The 25438-nt window shown below is 40.1% G+C and overlaps 1 protein-coding gene across 4 annotated transcripts in view; it reads right to left on the reverse strand.

Moving 5' to 3' along the window:
* Positions 1-25438, reverse strand: part of CPEB1 (cytoplasmic polyadenylation element binding protein 1) — a 96425-nt gene that overhangs the window by 22007 nt on the left and 48980 nt on the right. For 3 of the 4 annotated variants that reach the window (XM_007470048.1, XM_007470050.1, XM_007470049.1), the window contains exon 3: positions 3462-3650. In XM_007470048.1, the coding sequence (XP_007470110.1) occupies positions 3462-3650 (189 nt within the window). Of the gene's footprint in view, positions 1-3461; positions 3654-25438 lie in introns of all 4 variants that reach the window. The other variant, XM_007470051.1, reaches the window with a different exon arrangement.

Here is a 25438-nt window from a genome sequence, read left to right on the forward strand (position 1 = left end):
GCAAAAGAGTCACCGGGGGAAGGCAGGAACACAAATGCATCGGGGGGCACAGCTGATGAGCTGAGACTCAGGGTGAAGAGGGAGTCAGAACTGTCTCGTGCCCTAGCCTTGAGGGACCCTCGGCAAAGGAAAACATCATGGCTGAACAGCCCTGTAGTTGTATACAGAGATACCTTCCCGGAAATGTTCTTGCTCAGCATGTTAGGGTTCTGCCCACAGGAACACAGGTGTGATAGGAAGCATAAGAGGCTTGGAATCAAAGAAACCCAGGCTCGAATTCTGGTCGTTGTTTCACTTTTGGCACTTCACAAGCTCTGTGAGCATTATTTCCTCATCTTTCAGATAGGAACAATAATAGTACCCATTTCACAGGACTGTGAAAGCATTAAATCATGTGATATACTTCACATAGGAAGTAGTCGATAAATGGTGATTAGTCACTCTCTCCCCCATCCCAGGACATTGAGGATAGCTTTCATAGCCCTCCTGTTCCATTACAGGACTTAGGACACTGCAAGTAGGACAAAGGTAGCCCCAGACACATGTCACTGGGGTCACTTCTAACATTCATCTTGCCCTGATGGGAAGGAAGGTGGTAGGCAGAGTCTAGAAGGGAGGGACCTCACAGAGTACCACACCCAAACCAATGCTGGCCTTACAGGCACAACTCTCAAAAACAAGATTACACCCCAGCGTCTTCCTGCAGGCCTCCCAGGCCAATGAAATCCATGTAGCAGAAGGACCTTAGCCTCTGGAGACAGGTCTCCATGTACCAGTCTCATGCTGAGAATCCAATGAAATGTTGCCCCAATGCCAAAAAAATCCTTGGGGGAGAAAATGAAAGCCCCCAAGCACAGCAACTATCATGCTGCATTTGGTATTCGTTCTCATCTATTTCCCCTTGATAGTTAAGGGGATTTTTATGGGTAATAATTTTATTCGTTGATGTATCTTCAGTGCCTGGCACACAGCCAGTGCTCAGTATTTGCTGAATGATTTAGCCAAGATTTTTCAGGCAAGAGAGCCCTGCTATCTCCAACCTTGCCCCCTACACATTGCTGAAAACGTAAAAGAGTTGTGGAAAATGGTCAGATGTAAACCCATAGCCACATGGGGCAATATGTCCCCCAGCAGGGCCATGGAAGAAGCTTGCACCAGGTGCTCCATGCAGAGACAGCAAGCTACCAGGCTGTCTGCAATGATGACTCCCAGACTGTCCAGAGCTATTGAAATACCTCCTCCCTCCCTGAAGAAACTGAGCTAGTTGGTCTTCAGATGGGGAGGCAGTGTAGGCACTGGAATGTGGGCTGCATGTTCCTGCATTGCTGGCAAGGGTGCAGCTGGCTGGTGGGAGGGCTGCGTCCTACTCCAGGAGGCGGAACCCTCATGTGGGCTTTCCAAGAAGGCCCAGAGCTCAGAGAAAGGAGAGAGATGGCCATCACCACAGGTCCCAAGCCCAAGGATAACGTGGGGATCAGGAATGGCTGTGCCCTCAACCCTCAGAAAGGAAGACACACACACACTAACCCTGCCCATGGCTAAGTCACACCTCTGGGGCAACTCTCTGGGTTCCCATGAATGCCAGGGCCACAGATTACAGGCCCTCCCTGATCCAAAAAATCATGTAGTATTTATTACCTAAGTGCTTGAGACAGAACATGGAGAAGTAAATCCATCCCCACTTCAAAGACAAATAACTACAAACAGGCCTTTCAGGTGGTGGGGAAACAGGAAATTACGGCTGGGACAAGCTATGCTTTTTTTTTTTTCACAGTCTAATTTCAGAATGAATTTCAGGCCCTCTCCAAGCCCCAAGTTGGCCCCTCCTGCATTTCTATTTGTTATAATACATTCCAGAAGGACCCCTGTAGCTAAGACAAACCAGAGCCAAAGAAGGGCCACACCCAACGTGATACCAGTGAGAGACAGTGTCTTGGTCAAACACTGATCACCACAGACAGGTGCCTGCCTCCTGGGTGGGCTCCCCTGTCTTTTGCTCAGATACAGCAGTGAGGGTGGGGACAAGGTCAGCTTCACAGGCCCCCCAGCTGGCTTCAGAATACCACATAAAAGAAACTACCACTACCTCCAAGCCAAGATCTCCAGGCACAGGATACCAAACAGTGACACCACACTTCCCAGCCCAGGGAAAATCCTGAGTCAGCTAAAGGCTGGTACTTCAAGAAATTCTACCTCAACTCAGAGGTAGTTACTTAAGGTGAAGCTCTTCCCCACCTGCAGCCAAATAAAAAAAATCCACCCTCTACCCCCAATCAAATGGGATTTACCAAAAAACTGGGCATTAAAATGCCAACAGACACAACAGTCCCAGGATCTGCAAAGCATTCTAAAAAAAGACCTGCGCCAAACAGGGTGGAGGCCAGAGAAATCAACAAGACAGTACCTTGCTGCCATGACTGCCAGCTTCTGGAGATGGGAGGCAAGGAAGGATGGCAGGCTCTGTGAACCCCACTGTCAGCACCAACAGCAAATGGCCGCCCCCACCCCCCCTTTCCATCTTTTTAAAGTACCTGCTGCCAATATTCTTTTTATTAAGGTGTAATTTACATAAAGCAAAATACATAGATTTTTATGTATAGTTACAGTATTTCTTAAGTTCACATTTCTTCCTGAATACTCCAAGCCTTGCATCTGGCCAACCCTCCCTCTTGAACCACAAGAGGGAAATAAATGGGCAATGGGAAGGTCTGAGCAGAAGCAGTTCAAGGGGTTGCCAAGAAGCCCCTTCAACTTGTCCCCATCGAATCCTTCCAAGATGACAAGGGATCCTAAAGGGGAGTGGTTCTTCCTTCATCTACTTGGTCACCCTTAACACAAAGAAAAAAAAAAAGCCTCCGCAGCTGAGAGTTACTCCACCCCACTTACCCTGCTTACCCCTTTCCAGGATCAATGCTCTGAACCTTATGCTAAGCCAATTCCAATATCCCAGTATTACCCAGCCTCACTTATGGTTAAAATTCTTCCCTTGCCATGATTCAGGGACCACCCACCCTTCACACATAGCTCCCTAGTTTTAAAAGCCACTGAGAAATAGAATCTGGACATCCAGTAATCAGCCCCTTAAGTCCCCTCCCCCACCTAAAAGTGTTTTGCTTCATCATCTCCAAGACAGGCCTGGGCACTAGGGGGTTAGCTGGATCTTTTCTGCATAGGACTGTCACCTTGTGGACCCTTCTCGGGGCCACCTCAGGTACAGACTAACAACTCCAGGGAATTTATCAGGGTAAGTGGAAAAGCCATGCCTGCCTTTACAAGCAACCATCTGTCCTGCCACACTCACAGCCAGCATTTCCATCTTTTGCAAAACAGCTCCATGTTGTATGGGGAGGGGGGGAGATGCAAAGGTGAACAGAACAACTGTTGCTGTGGATATCTTCACTCACTACCCCATACACCACCCCACCCCACCCCCGCAAGCCAACTCATTTTCTGGCACTCACCTGAGTGTGTGTTGCTCTGGGCTGAAGAATCTGAGTCCTGGGTGCTCCAGGGTCGGTCCCAGCCTGTGAGACTGAGGGACTGCAGGCCAAGGCACAAGTCATTTGCATCTGGGAGGCCACGGGAAGAATCTTGCGCAGAGGTGGGGAAAAGCATCCTGCTTGTAACTGTTTCTTCAGAGTGCTGGAAGTCTGCTTTGGACAGGAGGACAGTAGAACCCCAGAGTTAAGGGCTGTTTTCCCCAGTATTATCAACAATAAATAATATTAATAATAGTTTCCTTAGGCTCAAGGACCAGACATCCAAGCTGGCTGGATGCTGCAGCCGCTGCCTCTGCACTTTTGGGGGTATTAGAGCAAGAGCAGTTGCCATACAGCCCCCCTCCCCACATACACACCCCTATCCCGTCTGCATTACAGACTGGGCCAGCATGTGATCAGGCTGCTGATGCTTCCCGCTGCCAGTGACATCAGCCGGCTGAGCCGTGCAATAGAGAGCGGCATCATCCCTCACAGAACGGGGGAGGAGCAGGAGGGGACGACAGGGAGGAGACTTGCCTCCCAGGGAAAAGACAGCACAACAGCTACTTGGAACAGTCCGGGTGCAGTGCCGGTAAGTCAGGGTTGCGAGGCAGCGCCCTCCGTTCTACAGCAATAGTGGCCAAGCGGCCCTCAGGCACGACTGAAGTCCTCTCTGCCGACAGCAAAGCCAAAGCAGCAGACTGCCTGCTTGTGTGGCTCTGCCCTCCTGCCCCTCCCTTTCCCTCCCTTTCCCTCCCTCTGCTCTCCACCCCCCAAACCCAAAAACACTCTAGTCCTGGACTCTCTCCAGCTGCTTGCTCAAGCCCTGGTTTTGCAGCCCGATGCAAAGCTTCACAAGTCTGCTAGCAAAAATCTATGTGCTCCAAGTGGCCCCTGAGCAGTACCCTGACACAGCAGTGTTTACCACTGAGGATAGGACAACCTTCAGAAAAACACTGTACACTTGGACCCTGGGGAACAACACTTGGTGCTCCAGGCTTGTCAGGAGCAGCTGATCAGAGAAAGGGGGTCAGCTTCGGCAGGGGGAGGGGGAGTCACTGGGCAACCCACATGCCAGAGTAAGATCTGTCCTGACTAGGATACTCCCTGTTCCCAAGTTCCCTCACCCCAAAAGGATGGGCATCAATCACGAGCAGATACAGCAGGACCAGCTCCTCCCTCCTGCAAGTGTAGGTATAGACAGGAAACACTCCCAAAACAGTGTCTGACAGACCAAAATAAGAGAAACAGTCTCAGAAGCAGGATTATGCCTTATCAGAAACCCCATGTGCAGGAGTTCACATCACCTGGCTCTGTCAATACTGTTTCTCTTGCTTTTCCAGGAGCACTCAGGATACACTGGCTAGCTGTAAGGATCACTGATGCCTCTGGCTGCCCAGGCCCCCTCTCAGGGGTGCTGCCCAGGACCAAAGCCCTTTTTCGGTGACCACTCACAGCTCCAGCACCAAGTCCAGCTCTGCCCAGAGCTTCTGGCAACTGCCATTTCCTGTCTGCCAACATACTCTCCTGCATGAGTCCTTTTCCAACATGCCCTCCAGTCATAAGGTCTCTTCCTCAGAAAGGAGGGTAAAGCGAAGGTCCCAGCTTCAGCAAGCAGGCTGCTCACACCTAGACCAGGTAGGCAGCACTCCACCCTGCTTGTTTTCCCATGTTACAAGAAGAAGTAACCAGATACGGGAAGCATGCCCACCTGGGACCGCCCAGGACAGGGTTACGAAGTGGGCAGAGTGGAGGATAATGCTGTTATCCACAGGAACAGCTGGTCAGAGCCTCCTGAGTATACCCTTCTGTCCACAGGCACTCAGGCATAGCCTAGAGGGGGAAAATGGCCAGTCTGTGGGAGGGACTCCTCCCCTTGGCTTTTTTTTTTTTTTTTTTTTTTTTAAGAGCTTTGCTGCTGTGTCATCCATCCACATTATTCCTGTCTGGCTGTAGGTACTCTGCTTGCTTCCTGTCTATCAAAGCCTTCTTCACCACTGCACAGGCTGAGCAAGAACTCACCCATACTGGTGTTGCCCCCACTCCAGACCACTCCCTCCTGCTTCTCTGTCCCCCCCTCCCCTAAGCTAAGGATATACTTTAAAAATAATCCATATGTATTAATTATAAAAACACAATGCTTCCTTTAAAAAATCCATATTTAAGTACCTATTCCCCACCTACACCAACTATCTATGTAGTCCCTTCCATCACAATGTGAGCACACCTACAACTAGAAGCAATCGCTCCTCCCTTCCCCATCTAAAATCAGGGCATTTGTGGATATGGGTACACTCATGCCCCAGGCAGAGAGAATCTAATCAACTACACTCTTGCTACCCAAACTATAGCGTGGCAGACCAGCAATATCAGCATCACTAGGTGCTTGTTATAAATACAGAATCTCAGACTCCACTTGAGACCTATGGAACTGATCTACATTCTAACAAGACTCCCAGTTGATATTAATGCACATGAAAAGTTTGAGTAGCACTGATCTATACAACTACCATGAACTTCCAAACCCAAGCAGAAAGACCCCAGGCCTGAGCAGCACATCAGTTTAAGTCCATTTAGAAACAAATGGCTACAAGCATCTAGGAGTCTAGAGCTCTAAATACAGTGTAACTCGCTCCCTTTAATCCCAGCATTCCCACTAAGACATCCCCTTTATCTTTATCCAGACATTCTCCATTCCACTGTTTCTTTTAGGTAAAGGCTTGAACTACCATTGTAGGACTCTTTCACTAGCTCCTCAAATTAATAGAAGACCCTGTTAACCCCTTGGTGTGGCAGGCTGGGAAAAATTAAGTAGCTTTAAAAGTCTGATAGAGCTTGCTTTACTCACCAGGTCTGCCACCGTGTGATCTCGGTCAAGTTACTAAACCTTTCTGAGCATCTTTTCATCTGTAAAGTGGCAACAGCAGCTACCTTTCAGGTGTTTTGCAAGGATTAGATAAAGCATTTGGTACAGTGTCTGGCACAAAGTATTTTATCAGTATGTTGCTTTTAGTAGGTGACCATATAATTTATCATCCAAACGAAGGCACTTTTGAGAGAGAAAGGGGGCAAATATTAATAATCATACCAGGACAGCAAGTTTGAACAGAGACAGTCCTAGGTGAACTGGTAGGCATGATCACTCTTATCTGCGGCCATTTGTGTTCAAAAACATTTGACCCCAAAAAGCCTCTTTTCTAATGGCTTCCTGATCCCAGCTCTCCAAACATGCCCATTCTGTTCTACCTCTTCAATCTATATTGACAGGAAGTCTGAGAAGTTAACTGTCAACACAGGATAACATTCAGTAAGTTGAAAGGTCTGAAACACAAAGCCTGATTTTACTAAGTAAAGCCCATCTTTGCTTCTCAAACTCACATCTGATGCTGGACAGGAACTTGACCCTTTTTTTATTGGAGGATATTCTTTATAACCTTTAGCCAAGCACAAACTAGACACTCCAAAGATACTAAAAACTGGGAACAAGCACAACATGAAGTGAGATTTCTCCTTCTCAGGCTATCTATTTGAATAACGTCTCAGCTTAAATGCTTTCTACATCAACCCTAACCCTAACCCTACAAGTTTCTCTATCAATACCTACACAACATTTCCGATTTAAGTTTCTTAATTTGGTTCAAAAATTTAAAAGCATCTCCCTTTGAAAATACCAGTTATCTTCTTTATAGTTAATCTCTCAAACTTCTTAGCAACTGGACAACTCATGGAAACAAGTAAACTGACCCAAAGTCCAAAGTTTGCCACAGTCTAAAATACAGTAACCCCTGGCAGACTCAAAATGCAGAGGTGACCCAGGAGCTCTGGCTCTAGTGCTCAGAGTAGTATAGCCTCAACTCTAATCATTTCCATCCTCAGCATAAGAATATGTCTGTCTTCTGATGACTCCTCTGCCAACAAAACTTAGCATGAAGCTGCTCAGGGTTCTCTGCAGCTATAATTCTTGAGCATCTGCCAAGTACGGAAGTGAAATAAGAAAAGAGCAGTGAGCCCCCATTTATGAAACCATTGTCAAGGTCCATTGTGTAAAGGTAGATGGTGACTGCAAGAAGTCTGTTGAGGCCCCTGGGAAACCAGAGATGGCTTCACACAGCAGATGCATCAAGAGCTGATCCTCGGCAGAAAGGGACCTGGTTCGGAGGAGGTAATAGGGGAGAAGGTAATAAGCAACGTGTGTTTGGGCTAGCCAAGCCAGGAAGAACTGAGGCTGGAATATCAAACGGATGCTCAGGCATGCAGTGAAAAATCTCTGTACACTCTTAAACAAGAAATAATGTGGCAGAGGGCCCAAGATGAACCAGAGATCCAAGCTAGGGAGGCCAGACAGGGAGGTAAGGGATGAGAGGAAAGAGAAGGAACAAGACGGCAGAAGAGCTGGATAAGGAGGGAAGAGGAGGAGTTGGGGAGCAGGGTAATATGTTAAATGACATAAAGCAGACTACTAAGTTGCAACTATATCATGATTATATAACTATGTGAAAATTTTGTATGTTGACAGATGATGTTGGTAAAGGAATACAGAAAAATACAGTTTATGTGCAAGGGTAGCAGGCTGCTAGTGGATTTATTGTCCTTTAGTTATTGCACAAACTGTACAACGAAAGCTGTCTTCTCCTTTCTTTCTCTTTAGACTTTCAACAAGCGCACTATTACAATTTGTACAGCAACCACACTTGAAATCTTTTACAAAATCTCGACTTCATCCCCAAATTCCAGTCCCTGGGAATAGCAGAGAAAGGACATTGAATCACTTGTCCCCATTAAATTTCTTTTAAATAACTGACCTTACAGTCTGTTGAGGCTACTTAAATCAATGATACATGGTTCCTGAAGTTTTAAAAAGCCCATAAAGTAGCATTTCTAAGAATGTATTTCTAAAAAGACTGTTTGAAAGACTATTCCCCTGCCCCCACACTGCCAACTTAAGAACAGAAATGATTCTAAAAATCCATTTTGACAATCTAAAGAGAAAGAGCCAACATGCAAGAAGTCAGACATCTGCCACGATCATGTCAACTGTTGTGTGCACTGGGGCCCTTAACCACTCACACCAGGGGGACTGAACGTTTCCCTAAAGCAGTACTTCTCAGACTTTCGTGGGCACAGGAATGACCTGGGAATCTTTACAACACTGACTCTGACTCAGTGGGTGTGGGTCAGGTCCCAGAATCTGCATTCTTAACCTACTCCCAAGTGATATCTTACACTACTGGTTTGCTGAGCACACTTTGAGCATTAAGAGTTTAAAATGGTCTTCCTACCCCAGACTCTCTCTTCCAGGTAATTCATCCCATTCTTACACAACACCACCTCTTCATGGTGTTCATTCTCCTAAACAAGTGCCTTCAACGGCTCCCTGTAGCCTCTCAGATCAAAGCCAATCTCCAGGCTTACTAACTTTCTCTCACACTATTCATCAAACTTTAAAGGCTGAACTTGAGTCAATCACAACTCCCTGGAAGTTCACACTCAAAGAGAACCATGTACTGTTAATCTGTGTGTTAATAACAGTAGTTCAGAAGAGAGGGAATGCATGATGCCTAGGATGTTCAAAGAAAGCTTCCTTATAATTTCAGCTATACTTTAACCACATTACAGATTAAGGTATGAGAGAATATTAGGTTTACTTTGTACTTCCCACCATAAAAATATGATCGTTGGCTCATTTTAGTCTCAACCACATTAATGATCTTCAAATGAATTCTGTAATTTATTTCAAAGCAATTTCTATAATGTTTCTGAAAATAAATATTAACAATGTTTAGATTTTAAAATGGCATATACCATGTTTACATACTGGAAATTTCAACATTTTTTTTTTTTTTTTTGCGGTACGTGGGCCTCTCACTGTTGTGGCCTCTCCCGTTGCAGAGCACAGGCTCCGCACGCGCAGGCTCAGCGGCCATGGCTCACGGGCCCAGCCGCTCCACGGCATGTGGGATCTTCCCAGACCGGGGTACGAACCCATGTCCCCTGCATTGGCAGGCAGCCTCTCAACCACTGCGCCACCAGGGAAGCCCTCAATATTATTAAAAAGTCATTTCCCACCAAATTGATCCACATACTCAATGCAACACCAGTAATATACACGCCTTCAAGCAATTCAGTGAGAACGTTTTTAACAAATGGTGCTGGAACAGCCAAATACCCATATGGTGGGGGGGAAATGAACCTTGACCCCCTACCTCACACCATTTACAAACATTAATTTAATATTAATCAGAGAGACCTAAAAGTAAAAGTTTTAACTTTTTAAAGCTTCTCTAAGAAAATACAGACTATCTTTCTGACCTGGGGCAGGGGGGCCGGGGGATGCACAGCAATGTTTCTTACGGAGGACACAGAAAGCAACGATCATTAGAGAAAGTTTTGATACACTGGACTTATCAAAATTAAAAACATCTGCTCATCAAGACACCATTAAGAAAATAATTAAGTAACCTACAAAATGGTAGAAAGTATCTGCAACCATACCTGACAAATGGCTAGTATCTGGAGTATATAAGAAATATTAACAACTCAAAAGTAACAGAAAAAAACAATTTTAAAAGGGCAGACAAATCTTCAAAAGGCATTCCACACAAAAATACAGAACTGGACAATAAGCACTAGAAAAAATGCTCAATATCATTAGTCATCAAAGAAATGCAAATTAAACCACAATGAGAAACTACTACATACCCACCAGATGGCTAAAATTAAAAAGACTGCTCCACAGTTTGCCAACTTTTGGTGTTGCCGATCAGAACTTCCATATATTATTTTATGATGGTACAATCACTTTTGAAAAAAGCTCTGCCAATTTCTTATACAATTACACATATACTATCCTATGACCTAGAAATTCTACTCCTAGGTATTCAACTAAGAGGAATGCAAGTGTATGTCTACAAAAAGACCTGTACATGAATGGTGATAGCAACTTTATGCATAATCACCAAAACCTGGAATGAATCCAAGTGACCATTAACAGAAGAATAAGATGTGGTATATACATACATATACTAGAATATTACTCAGCAATAAAAAAGAATAGACATACACCAACATGGATGAATCTCAATTACACTGAGCGAAATAAATATGACAAAATGTTGACTGCAGAGTCTAGGTGATGGGTATTATGGGTGTTCACTTTATAATTCATTCATGTTTTCTGTATGCTTGAAAATGTTCAAAATAAAATGTTGGGGGAAAATGAAGTTAGACTTTTTCTGACTAAAAGCAAGCCTGAAGTAATTGGTTTGATGATAAAAACCAACTACCAACTTCATTAAATTAGATTTTATGGTTGACATTTTCCATAAGCAGAACAAGTTAAAATCTACAGACTCAAGGTTTTGACAAAACATAAAGCAAGTGATAAGATAAAAAGTATTTTGAGGGAATTCCCTGGCGGTCCAGTGGTCAGGGCTCCACACTTTCACTGCTGAGGGCCTGGGTTCAATCCCTGGTCAGGGAACTAAGATCCCGCAATCCACACAGCACAGCCAAAAAAAAAAAAAGCATTTAAAAACACTGTATTCGTAAGGGCATATTTTTAAACTTAACAGCATTTTAATTTTCTCAATCCTTCAGGTAATGAGTTAAACAGGTCTCTAAGTGAAAGAAAAACATAGTCATCTGAAATCTCCATAAGCATTCTTGATATACTTCCAAAAAACTGAGAAATTCAATGACTGATGCCTCAGGTAACAAATATTTTCACAACTTAGATGGTTTCCAGTTCCTTCTTTTCAACAAATATGAAGGAGTGAATGGAACTGTTGGCAAGTAAGTGACTAAAAATAATGATAGATGACTGATTTTTTGCATACAAGTCAAGGAGTTCAAACAACTGAATGACACTGCTCTAACAATACCTTCATTTCCCATCTACTTATTTATGTGAACAAGTTTACTCAGTAGAGCACAGATCTATAAAAACAGAAAAGAGGAATGTATTTGGTGTTGAAAATGCTGAGTCATTCTGGCAATAAGTGAGTCATCCAAAATTACGAGTTATAAAAACGCCTCATTTCTCTCATTAAAAAGCATTTCCAGGCCACAACGGTGAGAGGCCCGCATAACGCAAGAAAAAAAAAAAAAAAAAGCATTTCCAATAAACAATAAAGTCTTAATAAATTGCCCTAGCAATCAATGGCCACAGCAATCCAAAACACTTACAGCCTTTTAGTCACAGGAAATAATTTAAAATTTCAATTTATGTAGTTTTTGTTGCAGAGAAGTATAACACGTGATCGACAGAAGACTAAACTGTAAAACATTTCATTAGTATAATATTCTGTGGGAGAAGTAGACTAGAAGTACAAGTAAAGGAGAAAAGGAATAATGAGAAATTTCCCACTGTTAAAGAGCTAATTTACAATTTTTTAAACAGATAATATGGATAAAAATCTCTATACAAATTTTGATTCCACTGGATACATTTTTCAATGAAATTTTAGATACCAAGTTAAATGTGCAAGGAGTACACTGTATTTTTTTAAATGTTTTTTATTGTGGTAAAATATATCTAACATAAAATTTTACCATTATAACCATTTTAAAGTGTTCAATTTAGAGGCATTAAGTACATTCACATTTTTGTGCACCTATTACCACTAACCATTGCCACAACTTTTTCATCTCAAATTAAAACTCTGTACCCATTAAATACTAACTCCCCACTAACGCTTCCCCCAGTCTCTGGTAGCCATTTTCTGCCTCTGAATTCCATTATTTCAGGTACCTCCAAGAAGTGAAGTCATGCAATATTTGTCTGTTGCGTCTGGCATATTTCGCTTAGCAGAATATCTTCAAGGTTTATCCATACTGTAGCATGTATCAAATTTTCCTTCCTTTTTAAGGATGAGTAATATTCCACTGGATGTATGTACCACATTTTGTTTATCCATTTATCTGTCCATGGACATTTGGGCCACCTTTTGGCTACTGTGAATAGTACTGCTATGAATATCAGTGTACAAATATGTGTTCCCATCCTGAGTTCACTTCTTTTACATATATATACTTAGAAGTAGAACTGCTGGATCATACAGTAATTCTATGTTTAATATTTTTTTAGGAACCACTGTATTATTTACCACAGCATCTATACCATTTTGCATTCTGCAAAGCATAAGTGTTACAATTTCTCTACATCCTTGCCAACACTTGTTATTTTCTGGTTTGTTTGGGCTTTTTTTTGGGGGGGGGGGCGGACAATGACCATCCTAAAGGGTGTGAACTGGATGTCACTGTGGGGTACATTGTTTTTTAAAAACTGGATAGATACAAATGTTTGAAGACTGCTGCTGCTTAGTCCATGAAACCCCAAGATCATGTTTTTAAAAACTTCGAACACCCCAGGTTTTTGTTGAACTGTTTTTCTTTCTATACCATCCAAGTGGTCCTAATGGCAAATGCCATCTTCTTGCTGGATTCTGCATCACTGATTACAGTGATGGTCCATAGATGGGCATCTGACCCAACCTGGGTCATAATAACTCATCCCTATGACTACAGAGACCAGTCCTGGTATGGGCATAACTCAAGCTAATTGAGACTTCTTCCCTAAGATTTTTCTAACTGGGTATTGGAAAGAAAGAATCATTTCCTGACTTCATGATGCCAGAGGATGTGAACACAGCCCCTTCCTTAGATAACAGAAAATTATGCAAAAGGAGAAAATGAAACTCACACTGGAAGAGAGGCAGCAAAGAGATACAACCTCAACAAAATTTCTCCCTGCTCTGTGAGCTATATACCAACAGCCTTCCAACACATCCCACCTTTTGCTAAAGTTAATTCTAATTAGGTGTTTGATCATTTGCAAATAAGAGTGTTCTGTGTAATTCAAGCCCTTCAGCAAAGACTGACCAAACAAGTAATTACTACAGGCAGGATGAGAATCTCTGGACAAAAGCCCCTGATGCCAGCACCAGATGAGAGAGTCAGCAATAAAGGAAAGCAAGAAAGGTGCTAAAAAGACCACCTGGTTAAATCATCATCATCTTTTTTTTTTTTTTAAAACTAGTGAGCAAACAAGGATCAGACAGGGCCAAAGCAAGAAAGCTACTAAGTGGTAGAAGTGGGATCCAAATCCAGGGACCAACCTGCTTTCCTGCCTCTCCCCTGCTCCAGGGCCCTTTCTCAGGTCCAGGTCTACACTCATACATACCCCAAATCAGACTTGCTTTATCAGTAAATTATTAATGGATTTCGTTTTCTCCAGTTAGGTCCCTATGGAGCTCTGTTCTAAACCTATCCCATCCTACCAGGAGTTCAACTCTCAATACTAGCTCCTCCCCCTTCTCATCATCCTTCCCCTAAACACCCACTTATTCAGTAAAGTGTCAATTTCACATTCTGGTGTTTCCCAGATTCCATTGCGATGTACATATACAGTTTTTGAAAGTGAATTTCTTCCTCATGGAGAACAAAAACGAAAACTGCAGATTCAAGTCTAGCTCCACCTCATCTATGGCTCTGGTGTGGGAGTTCCTGAAGCAGAATGTTTTGAAGACTCTGGTACAGAGTCCTAGAATACAACATGCTGTCCAGGTAGTGTCCCCAAGTTGTAAATAAAACTAGCATAATCTAAACACAACAAAATGTTACTATGCCTGATGATATACTGGTTCAAATTTTGGGATCTGCAGAAGTTCCTTGAACATTACACCAAATTGGAGACCCATTACAGTGCCAATCATAACAGATCTAGAGAATATAAAAGCTAGTGATTTAGAAAGAACTGGGTGCTTTCAAATAGTATAGTAAGAGAGTAAACTAATACAACATTTCTGGAAGCCAATCTAACTAAATGCTTTAAAAGTACTTATCTGATGAAAAAATTTTGCTTTTAGAGATTTATCCTATGTCCAAATAATCACAGATATAAGCCAAAGTTTAACTTCAGGTACTTCTACTAGTGTTTAAAATAGACACCTATTTAAGCAAACTATCTCCAACAGTTTGAAATTCTTAACTTTTCATTCCATGAGCCTTTTGGCAATGTGCTAAAAAGCCTATGAATGGATACCTTCTAAAAGTAATGTTAAATATGTAAAATAGTGATAATTTTGTAGTGATGAATGTAAACACCTCAAGATATGTGCAATGACTATAAAGCAATCAAACAAGAAATGCCTAATCCTCCTACGGATGATTATTATTATTGCCAAAGAATTAGGTCCTGCTAATATTATTGTGACTTTTTGTCCACATTTAGAAGGAAATGCTACATTTCAGTTAAACGCTGGTGAAAATAAATATCTAAGTTTTTCCCTGCCCAAGATACTCGACTCCCTGAATTCTATCCACAGACTCAGGTTAAAAATCCCATAATGCGTCAATCTTACAAAGTAAAATGCTATGTAACCTTGAAAAAGACATGGGAAGTTAGTGACACAAAAAGATAAAAGAAGAGAAAGAGGCAAATTACTACATAGTATGTTCAGAAAGCTTTCTCTTTAGTAAATATAAGAAAAATACTGGAGAGATATACTAAAATGTTAACAGTAGTTGTATCTGGGTAGTGGGATTACCTATGATTTTTTTCCTTCTAATGTATCTGTTTTCTTCAAAATTTTTACAATGAACATATTATGATAATAAGAAAAAATACATGCTATTAAGAAGGGTAACTCAGACTTAACATCCCCTAAATAAACTTGAAAAATTAAAAATTTCTACAAAGAAAAATTCATGTAGAGAGATTTTAAATTTGACATTAGGAGTTCAATGACAATATAAAATTAGGATTAAAATTCAATTAAAGTAAAATAAACCACAGAATATTAAAAATAGAAGAGACTTTGGAGTCTACTTAGTCTAAGCCCCTCAACTCACAGCAGAAACACCCTCTCTTGGATTGATTCCAAAAGCCTTTATCCTTGACATTTCCCTCTTCCCCCATTAATTGTACTCATTCCTTTTTCAGTCAAAAAGATGTAAAACATCTACATTCAGAAACTAGAATGCACACACTAAAGTGGGAGTAATCTTACTTGTGATCAAGACATAATCAAGCCTTAGGCTTTTAGTGGCAAAGCCCTGACACTGCAGCAGATGGGGATGGTACTACACAGACCAAGGATTCCGGAAATTAAACATCACATTCCCTACTTCAAAAAGTGAGAAAAAGAGCAGAGTCTGTAGAAAGGCTCTAGAACAATCGCACAAGGTTTATTTCTTTTCACGGATTGGAGTCTTAAGGTTGCACACACACACACACACCCTCCACTTTCCACTGCAGCTCTTTCACACTTGTACTCCTCAAGTCCAAGTATTGTTCTGTCCCGCTCTCCACAGGTGACCGTGCCTGGAATTGGCTGAGAAAGTAAAAGAACATCAGGTCGGCAGTGCTGACACAGTGAGGAACAGACACGGAGACGCTGGCAGGTCCCAGCTCTGCTTGTTCTCCTCCACTCCACATCCAACTCCTCCACCCTACAACAGGCCCTGAAGACAAAAGCAAGCCCAGGCCCACCACCAGGTGCAGTGGCAACAGCCTTCTACAGACTCTCCACCAGCAACCCTTCAGGCCTGACTCTAGCAGCTGTATGGGCCTGGCTTTCTGGAGTGCCCTGTGGGCCCCAACTGTCCACCTATGCCAGTGCTTCAGGAGGGCTGGTTAGTGCAGCTTCCCTGATCTTCCCAAACCCCACTCCTCCCTCAACTGTGTGAAGAGTTAAGTCCTATAATAAATCCCTTAGTCCACAACACTCATTGTGGTTCTGCTTCCTGATCAATGTCTGTCGGGACACTGGCGCAATGGAAGTCATCCCTACAGTAAATATGGTAGCTGGGAATTTCTCTTAGAGAGCCAAGGACAAGAGCAAACCTGGACTGAAGAGCCCTAGTGAGAACAAAAGGACACCACTCACTGTCCTGTCAATCTAATACATATTCCTCTGGAATTTCATGTCCAATTCGGAACCCACTAGCAACAGGAAGCCACTGAGCACTTAAAAAGTAGCTGTTACAAGTGGGAAATGAATTTTAAATTTTAACTGATTGAAATTTAAATTAAAAATCTGGTAATTCTAGTCTGTTACTGGAAAACTTTTAAGTATGGTTCAGAACAACCTGAATATGTGAATCTACATTTTCAACATTATGACACCTAAATACATATCAACTACTTCAGATAAAAATTTATAGTTCAAATCAAGATGAGCTGTGAGTATAAAATATAATGCGTATCAGGAAAATAAGCTGTATATCATTTCACAATAAACATGTATACAATCACTATGTTGTACACCTAAAACTAATACAATATTGTACATCAATTATAATCTCAAAATTTTTTAATTTCTGCATTTTGAAGACTTAGTATAAAAAATCAAATCATAAAATACCTCAATAATTTTTATATAAATCACATGTTAAAATATATTAAATAAAAAATGTATTTTTCAATTGAAGTACAGTTGATGTACAATATTATACAAGTTATAGGTATACAAACACAGTAATTCACAATTTTTAAAGGTTATATTCCATTTACAGTTATTATAAAATATGGCTATATTCCGTGTTGTACAATACATCCTTGTAGATTATTTTATACATAATAGTTCGTACCTCTTAATTCCCTACCCCTACCTTGTCCCTTCCCTCCCCCACTCCCTGCGCTGGTAACCACTAGTTTGCTCTCTGTATCTGTGAGCCTGTTTCTTTTTTATTAGCAACCTAAGTGTCCATCAACAGATGAATGGATAAAGAAGATGGGTAGATATAAACAACGGAATACTCCTCAGCCGTAAAAAAGAATGAAATTTTGCCACTTGCAACAACATGGATGGACGAGGGTATTGTGTCAAGTGAAGTAAGTCAGACAGAGAAAGATAAATACCGTATGATATCATCTTTATGTGAAATCTAAAAAAAAAAAAAAATTGATGAATATAATAAAATATACTATTAAAATTTTAAAATACCATATGGAGAAGGCACTACATCCATTTTACAAGTATTGACACCAAGGCTCAAAAGAAGTAAAGCAATGTGAGCAAGATGACACAGCTAGCACTCAGTGTAGACATACACTTTATGTGTTAAAAAAGAATAAAAAAGGTAAAAATCAAGACAACACAGAGTAAAAAGGAAAAGATCATTTTCACATTCTTGCAGCACTCCTCCATCCTCAATCTTATAGTCTCCTCTGAATTAACAATTTAATATATATTCCTCTCATACCATTTTCTATGCATTTGTGAACACCTTTATCAACATTGATAATATCCAACGTTTAAGCTCTGCCAAAATAATAGGTTAAAAATATTTACCTATTAAATGAGAGTCTCATGTGTCAGGCACCAGCTAGGCAATAGGAATATGATAAGGAAAACCAGCTACAGCTCTTGCCTGTATGGACTGACAATCCAGTGGCGAAGACAATCTAAATAATCATATAAGTGATAAACTATAATGTGAGTGAAGAGCTAGGAAGAGATATGATGATATTAAAGTATTAAGGGGGTTCCTGGCCTAATGGGGGAATGTTGGTTAAGATTTCCTTAAGTATGCTTTTCAAATATCTTGTTAATCTAATTTACAACATTTGATTATTAGATAGTTGAAGCATTTTTTTCCAAACAGAAGAAATAAAAACAGCCAGTAGCTATCAATTTCATTTCCTCTGCCCTCTTTTCTTTGAGGATGAGTTCTCATCCAGTGGCCTTTCCTCTACATTAGCAAGCTGGTATTATTGTGCTCTGTAAGGATTAAAAAAAAAAGAAGAAGAAGAATATTCTAAAAATATTATGACTACATTTTTCTAAGCACTTGGTAAGACTTAAAGCACTTTAAAACTATGGCACTGTCTGTAGAGGTCTCTGGTTTTAAATATTACCTCCCTTTAAAAAAAAAAAAAAAACGGGCACATTAAATAAATTTCATCTCTTCCTCTCTGGGTTTTGGTCAGAACAAAAAGTTAATTAAGTTACATTTCGTCTAGGATAGCCAGATTGCTAGTAATAACCAAACTGATCCACATAAGAATAAATAGTACCACTTATAAGTTAGTTTGTACTTCTGTGTTTATGGGGAAAGAATCTAAGGACATATGTTCAAACTGGTTTCACAGCTATTCTAAATTTGGATTCTCCCCTTTACGCACACCTTTGTACACAGAGATATAGAACTACACAGGTGTGAATTTAAGATGATTACTATTCCTAGCCATCATTATAACATTTCAGAGTTAAAGCTGCCTGTAAGGAATATTTGCCAGTCTAAACCCATTTTAAAGCATTTTCCCCCTGGGATTTTATTCATTAGAAATTATATAACAATGAATTAAAAAGCTACATATCTTCTTTTAACTTCACTACAAAGGAAGGAATCACAACTGTCTTTAAGGTAGTTTGATTTTTCAGATTGCCTGTGGAGTTTCCACCCCAACAGAAAAAAAAAAAAAAAAGGTCCGGGGGCTTCCCTGGCAATGCACTGGTTAAGACTCCCTGCATCCCCTGCAAGGGGCGCGGGTTCGATCCCTGAATCCCTGCAAGCCACATAGCACAGCCATTAAAAAAAAAAAAAGGTCTTTAACAACCCACTTACAAATGGACAGATCATCAAAATGAAAATCAATAAGGAAACACAAGCTTTAAATAACACAACAGACCAGACAGACTTAATTGATATTTATAGAACATTCCACGCTTACCACACACAAAAAAAAAAAAAAAAAAGAAGAAATGGAAATTAAAATAAGAATTCTGGTTACCAAACTAGAAAAATTAAAGGTATAATATTCAACGGTGTTCAGTCATTTTGATAATTTCCTTCTCTGCATATATGGTGAGATAAGCATTCTAACCTGCTAGAGGGATCATAAAAAGAGAGCATTTCCATAAATCATCAAAAACGTTAAAAATATTAACTGTTCAACCTAGTAACTTTACTGCTAAAAAATCCCTAATTAAATACTCATAAATGCAGAGAAATATCTACCTATAAAGATGTTTGTACAAAGCTATTAGTGGTGAAAAACTATTTCTCTCATAATGGAGTAGGAACTTATACATTAAAATTCATATCTCAGTAATGATAAAGAAGAATGCTGAAGTGTTGGGGAAGGAGATCACAACTGCGTGAAAATACCCAGAAATACGTAGAAAGACACTCTAACAGCATCTAAACAACTGAAGTAGACTATAGGTAGTAGGATATATCTGTACTTGAATTTTCCAAGTTGTCTATAGCAAATGTAAATAGCAAATTGTCTATTTGTTACTGTCTATAGCAAATATAAATTACAAAAAAGAATTTAGAAAATGGTTTTAAGAATTTAAAATCTGGGTATGGCTCTCTGACAAAGGAACTCACAATATGGTAAAAAAAAAAAAAAAAAACCACACACAGAACATTTAAATAAAAACAAACTGTCTTCTTTTAAAAAAAGAATTTGGTAAAACTTCTGGGATACTCTTCATCTCTTTATGTTTATATCCAAAACAAATGTTAGTAGTCTAGTACTTCTAGGATTCTATTAGGAGAATGAGATACAAAGACATACAGGGAAGTTCACTGCCACATTAAAAGTTACTGGTAATAATAGCATGCACAACTTCATATTTTCCTTTCTTACCTGAAGTGAGAATCATCTCCTTCCTCAAATTCCCCAGCCCCAAGGTGCCTTCTGAAGATTCTTTCATGCACACAAACATGTAAATGCACAGTTTCTTTAAAAAAAACAAAAAACAAAAAAACCCGGGACTTCCTTGGTGGTCCAGTGGTAAAGAACCTACCTTCCAATGCAGGAGACGCACGTTTGATTCCTGGTCGGGAAACTGAGATCCCACAGGCCATGGGGCAACTAAGCCCAAGTGCCACAACTACTGAGCTCACGTGCCTCAACGAGAGAGCCCACGTGTCACAAACTACAGAGCTGACACCCTCTGGAGCCCATGTGCCACAACTAGAGAGAAAACCTGCACACCAGAGCTAGAGAAAAGCCTGTGCGCCGCAGAGACCGTGCGTCATAACGAAAGATCCCGCACGCGTCAACAAAGATACTGTGTGCTGCAACTAAGACCCAACACAGCCAAAAAAATAAGGAAAATAAACACTAAAAAAAGTTTAAAAAATAAAAATTTTTAAATATACACCAAAAGTCAAATATACTATTTCACAATTTTTTCAAACTATGTATTTTGGATATCTTTCCAGATGTGTACATAGAGATCAACTTTCTTCTTTTGTGACAGGTAGTCCATTTTATGAACATAATATTCAACTATTTCTCTATTGATGAACATTCAGGTTGTTCCCAGTAGTTATTTCTTCTTCTAAAATAATAGGGCAAAAAATAATTATAGGAGTAATAAGATCTCATGCTTCAGGAGGTTACCAGATAACCCAAGACGATATAGGAAATTGTTTCTTTTGTTACTTCCATGTTGGTCTACCTGAAACACTGTAAATTCCATTTACAGTCTTTTGAAATACTAGACCCTAAGGGCAGGACTTCTGCATTAACTAAATTGGTAATATGATCAGGTGTATGGTAAAACCCATTTGCTCACAGAAGCAAGTTATTTAATTATTATAAGTCATAAAATAATTGCATAATGAGGTATAATCTGGAGTATTTTCAATGTATCAAAGGTGGGATTAGAATTTATAATAATGGTACCCCAATTTCTCAAATCTATTTGTTGGGAAAAATCAAATTTTGGTATCATGTTATTGCCACTCCAAATCAAATAAATCATATGTCTTTGGTCATGTTCTTCAAAAAACTAAATAAATAAATAAAAATAGGGCAATAAAAATCTATTTATTTTTGACTTTCTCAGGCAAACATACTTGATAAGTGCAAATACCTCATGATCCAATAGGTTTAAATCAATAAGACATTGGCCAAAACTGCCCCAAGAGTCATACCAGTTTACATTTCCAACTACAGGGACTTCCCTGGTGGTGCAGTGGTTAAGAATCTGCCTGCCATTGCAGGGGACACAGGTTCGAGCCCTGGCCTTGGAAGATCCCAAATGCCGCAGAGCAACTAAGCCCACGCTCCACAACTACTGAGCCCGTGTACCACAACTACTGAAACCCACGTGCCTAGAGCCCATGCTCCGCAACAAGAGAAGCCACCACAATGGGAAGCCCACACACCAAAACAGAGTAGCCCCCACTCGCCACAATTAGAGAAAGCCTGCATGCAGCAACGAAGACCCAACACAGCCAAAAAATAAATTAATTAAAAAAAATTTCCCAATAGTTCCCATTTCAGAAAATGGATCCACTAAAGTTTGCCAGACAAAATTTGATTCTGCTCTCCTTCATCCCCCACAATCGGCAAGTCTTATTAAACCTACTTCTGAAATTCATACTAAATCTGTCCACTTACCTTGTCTCCATTATTACCATACTAGTCCAAGCCAAACACACTTTTCACCTGGACTACTGCAGCAGTCTCCTAACCGTTCTCTCTGCTTTATCACTTCCCACACCCTTAAAAGCCTTGTCGCCCCTTAAATATACCAAATTCAGGCCCATCCACCCACTCCAAGGCCTTCCTGTTCCCTCTGCTGATAACAGTTTTATCCTGGTATTAAACCAGTTTCTCTACATGGCTGGCTCATCGTGCAGGTCTTCAGCTTAAATGTTACCTCCTCAGACAGAGGCCTTCCCTCAATAATGTGTGGAGAAATAATTTATGTAACCACTAATCCCCTACCCCAGTCATTCCTTATCACGTCCCCTTGTTTAGTTTCTTTCCTATTACTTAGCATAACCTGAAATATTATTTGTTCCTATTCCCCACCATACTTCTGTAGTTACATATAGTTCATACCTCTTTTATAGGAGCATATCTGTTCACAACTGTATTCACAGCATCTAGAGCAGTTTCTTATATGCTGACTAAAAGAACTGTCTCTTCATGTGTGTTTTAACTTTTTACAGGGTTGTTAGTCTCATTAAATTCATAAGAATACTCTAATTTAAGAAAGTTAATCCTCTGTTACGTAGTACAAATATCTTTTCTCCTTGATCACATATTCACCCATTAAAAGCATACAATTCAATGGTTTTTAACATTTCCACAGAGTTGTGCAATGATCACAATTAAATTTAGAACATTGCATCACCCCACAAAGAAATCCATACCCTTTCAGCAGTCACTTCAATTCCCTCCTACCTCTCCCTGCCCTAAGCAACCCATTAATCTCTGTATTTGCCTATTCTGGGCAACTCATATAGGTGGAATGATGTAATATGTGATCTTTCTTAACTAGCTTTTCTCACTTTAGCATATTGTTTAATGTTCATCCATGCTTTAGTATGAATCAGGTCTTCATTCCTTTTTACTGCCAACTATTCCACTGTATGGATATACCACATTTTGTTATACCGCTCATCAACTGACATCTGAATTGTCTCCATGTTTTGGGTACTATGAAAAATACTGTAAACATTCATGTACAAGTCTTGTATGGACACATGCTTTCATTTTTCTTAAGTATACTCCCAAGAACAAATTTCTGGGTCATACAGTAACTTGTGTTTAACCTTTGGAGTAACTGCCAAACTGTTTTCCGAAGTGGCTATAATATTTCACATTAGCAACGCATGAGAGTACTAGTTTTTCAATAACGGTTATTACCTTTCTTTTTTTTTTTTTCTTACAGCCATCCTACTGGACGTGAAGAAGCTCAGCTGTTCAAAGACTAGATAATCTGAGCAAAAAAGGACGACTGCAATGGATCAAGACATATCAAACACACTAAATCCATGAGTCCACAGAGATAATGAAAAACAATTTACTGGTCAGCTTTGAAGAACTCTGGAAAATCAGGTCAATATTATGAAAGAAAACAGAGAATAATCATCAAGCGTTTATCTGCCTTTTCTAAGTGTCCTATTTTTCAGGTTAACCAAACAGTTGATGAAAGTAAGTTTACTTCTGTAAAAGTATACCAGCTAATAAATGAAGGCATGAAAATTAGAAAACTGATATTTGGCAATCCCTAAAATTAATGCAACTAGGTAGTAATGATCAAGAGCTGCTAAGATCAATTTATAGAAGTACCCAATATCACCTATGAAGTATTCTTCCCATTCTGAGGGCAGGCTGGAGAAAACTTATACAGTGCATGCAAACACACCTTCAGGCAATCTCAAATACAAAACCCATTTTAAAATACAAATTACAACCAGTACAGACCAAATATTTTCAGAAAACCAACAGATTCAACGAGGCAGCAATCTTAACATAAAACCTATACTTGACGAAAAAAAGGAAAATAAAGCCAAGAACAAGACTTTAAAATAAATACTGTATTCCCAGAAAGATCCTAGAAGATCCACTGGAGACAGTGAAAGTTAAAATGTGATTATGTAAGTAAAGTCAATATGTGGTCTGACTGATAGGAAAGAAAGAGCCTGAAAACTTAATAGTAAGGTGGAAAGACAAAGGAGTTTTCCCAGAATTATATTAAGCAGGAGAACAATATATGTTGAAAAATGAAAGAAAACTGCAAAACTACCATTCAACTGGACACTTCCTAAGCTCTTTACATGTACTATCTCACTTGTCTTTATAGCAACTGTTCACAATAGGTACTAGCACCAGAGGACAATTAAAGTAAGAGTTAAAAAAATTTTAAACCATTCAAGTTTCATCTGCGGTAATGACAAGGTTATTCAGATTAATCTTCCTAAAAACAGAAAATCCTGAATTAATAAAAAAGACATCTTAGATCTTAGAAGATAGTGGAAAACCAGTCTAATTCTGGGTAAAAAAGAAAAGCCAAAATCCAGAAGAGAAAGCAAATTACCAGAGCAAATTACCAAAATCACTGATTCTATGAATGTATCTGCCCATTCAGCAAAGTTGGGTTTTGGTTCTAAGGCCTGGAGAGGCAAAGGGAGAGAAGATTCAAAGCATGCCCCAGCAGGGAGTCTAATAGGACACTGTATCTATTGAGCTGAGATCCCCAAGAGTACCTCAGGGTAAAAATGAACCAGAATGAAATCAAGGCCCCAAACCTCTGCCAAGATACTGGAAATTTAAATCTCAAAGGTGGAGTCTGGCAGCAAATGAGGCACAGTTTGGGAAAAGAAGTGAACTAGAACATAGCACCGAAATATTCAAAATGAAGGGGAGAAACAAAAAAAAAAAGAAAATACCAAAGAGAGGATGCGAGAAGGACAGAATGAGAAAGTAGAATAAATGTTTAATTAGAGTCATAGCAAAAGAAAACAGCAAAATGAAACAGAGGAAATATATGAAGAGATAATGGCTGTAAACTGAGTACCGAAGATACCAATCCATACATAAAAGAAGACCAAGAACTCATAAGCAAAAAAAAAAAAAAAAAAAAAAAAAAGGTATCACATGTAGACTAAGAGTGAAAGAGCAGAAAAAACACAGGGAAAATTAAAACAAACAGAAGAGACAAAGACAAGAGATTTCACAAAAAGATTGATTTGTCATCAACAAAACCTTGAAAGCCTGAAGATAAACAACAAATACAGACTGAATGATAAATGCCAAGCCAGAATTCTACAACTGGCAAATATAGCCTAAGAAAGGAAGATGAAATAAAGACATTTTCAGGGAAAATAAAAAAGAATTCATTACCAGTACACTCACACTAAAGATGTTCCTCAGCCAGAAAGAGAATGAACCCACATGAAAGCACAGAAATTCAGAAAAAAACAATGAAAATAGGAAATATGTGAGCAAGACTAAGTAAATAATGATTATATAAAATAATTCCTTCTGGGATTTAAAAAATACATATACAGGGCTTCCCTGGTGGCACAGTGGTTGAGAGTCTGCCCGCCGACGCAGGGGACACAGGTTCGTGCTCCGGTCCGGGAAGATCCCACATGCCGCAGAGCGGCTAGGCCCGTGAGCCATGGCCGCTGAGCCTGCACGTCCGTAGCCTGTGCTCCACAACGGGAGAGGCCACAACAGTGAGAGGCGCGCGTTC

The sequence above is a fragment of the Lipotes vexillifer genome, unplaced genomic scaffold (assembly GCF_000442215.2).
Source record: "Lipotes vexillifer unplaced genomic scaffold, Lipotes_vexillifer_v1.1 scaffold532, whole genome shotgun sequence".
Lineage (NCBI taxonomy): Eukaryota > Metazoa > Chordata > Mammalia > Artiodactyla > Lipotidae > Lipotes > Lipotes vexillifer.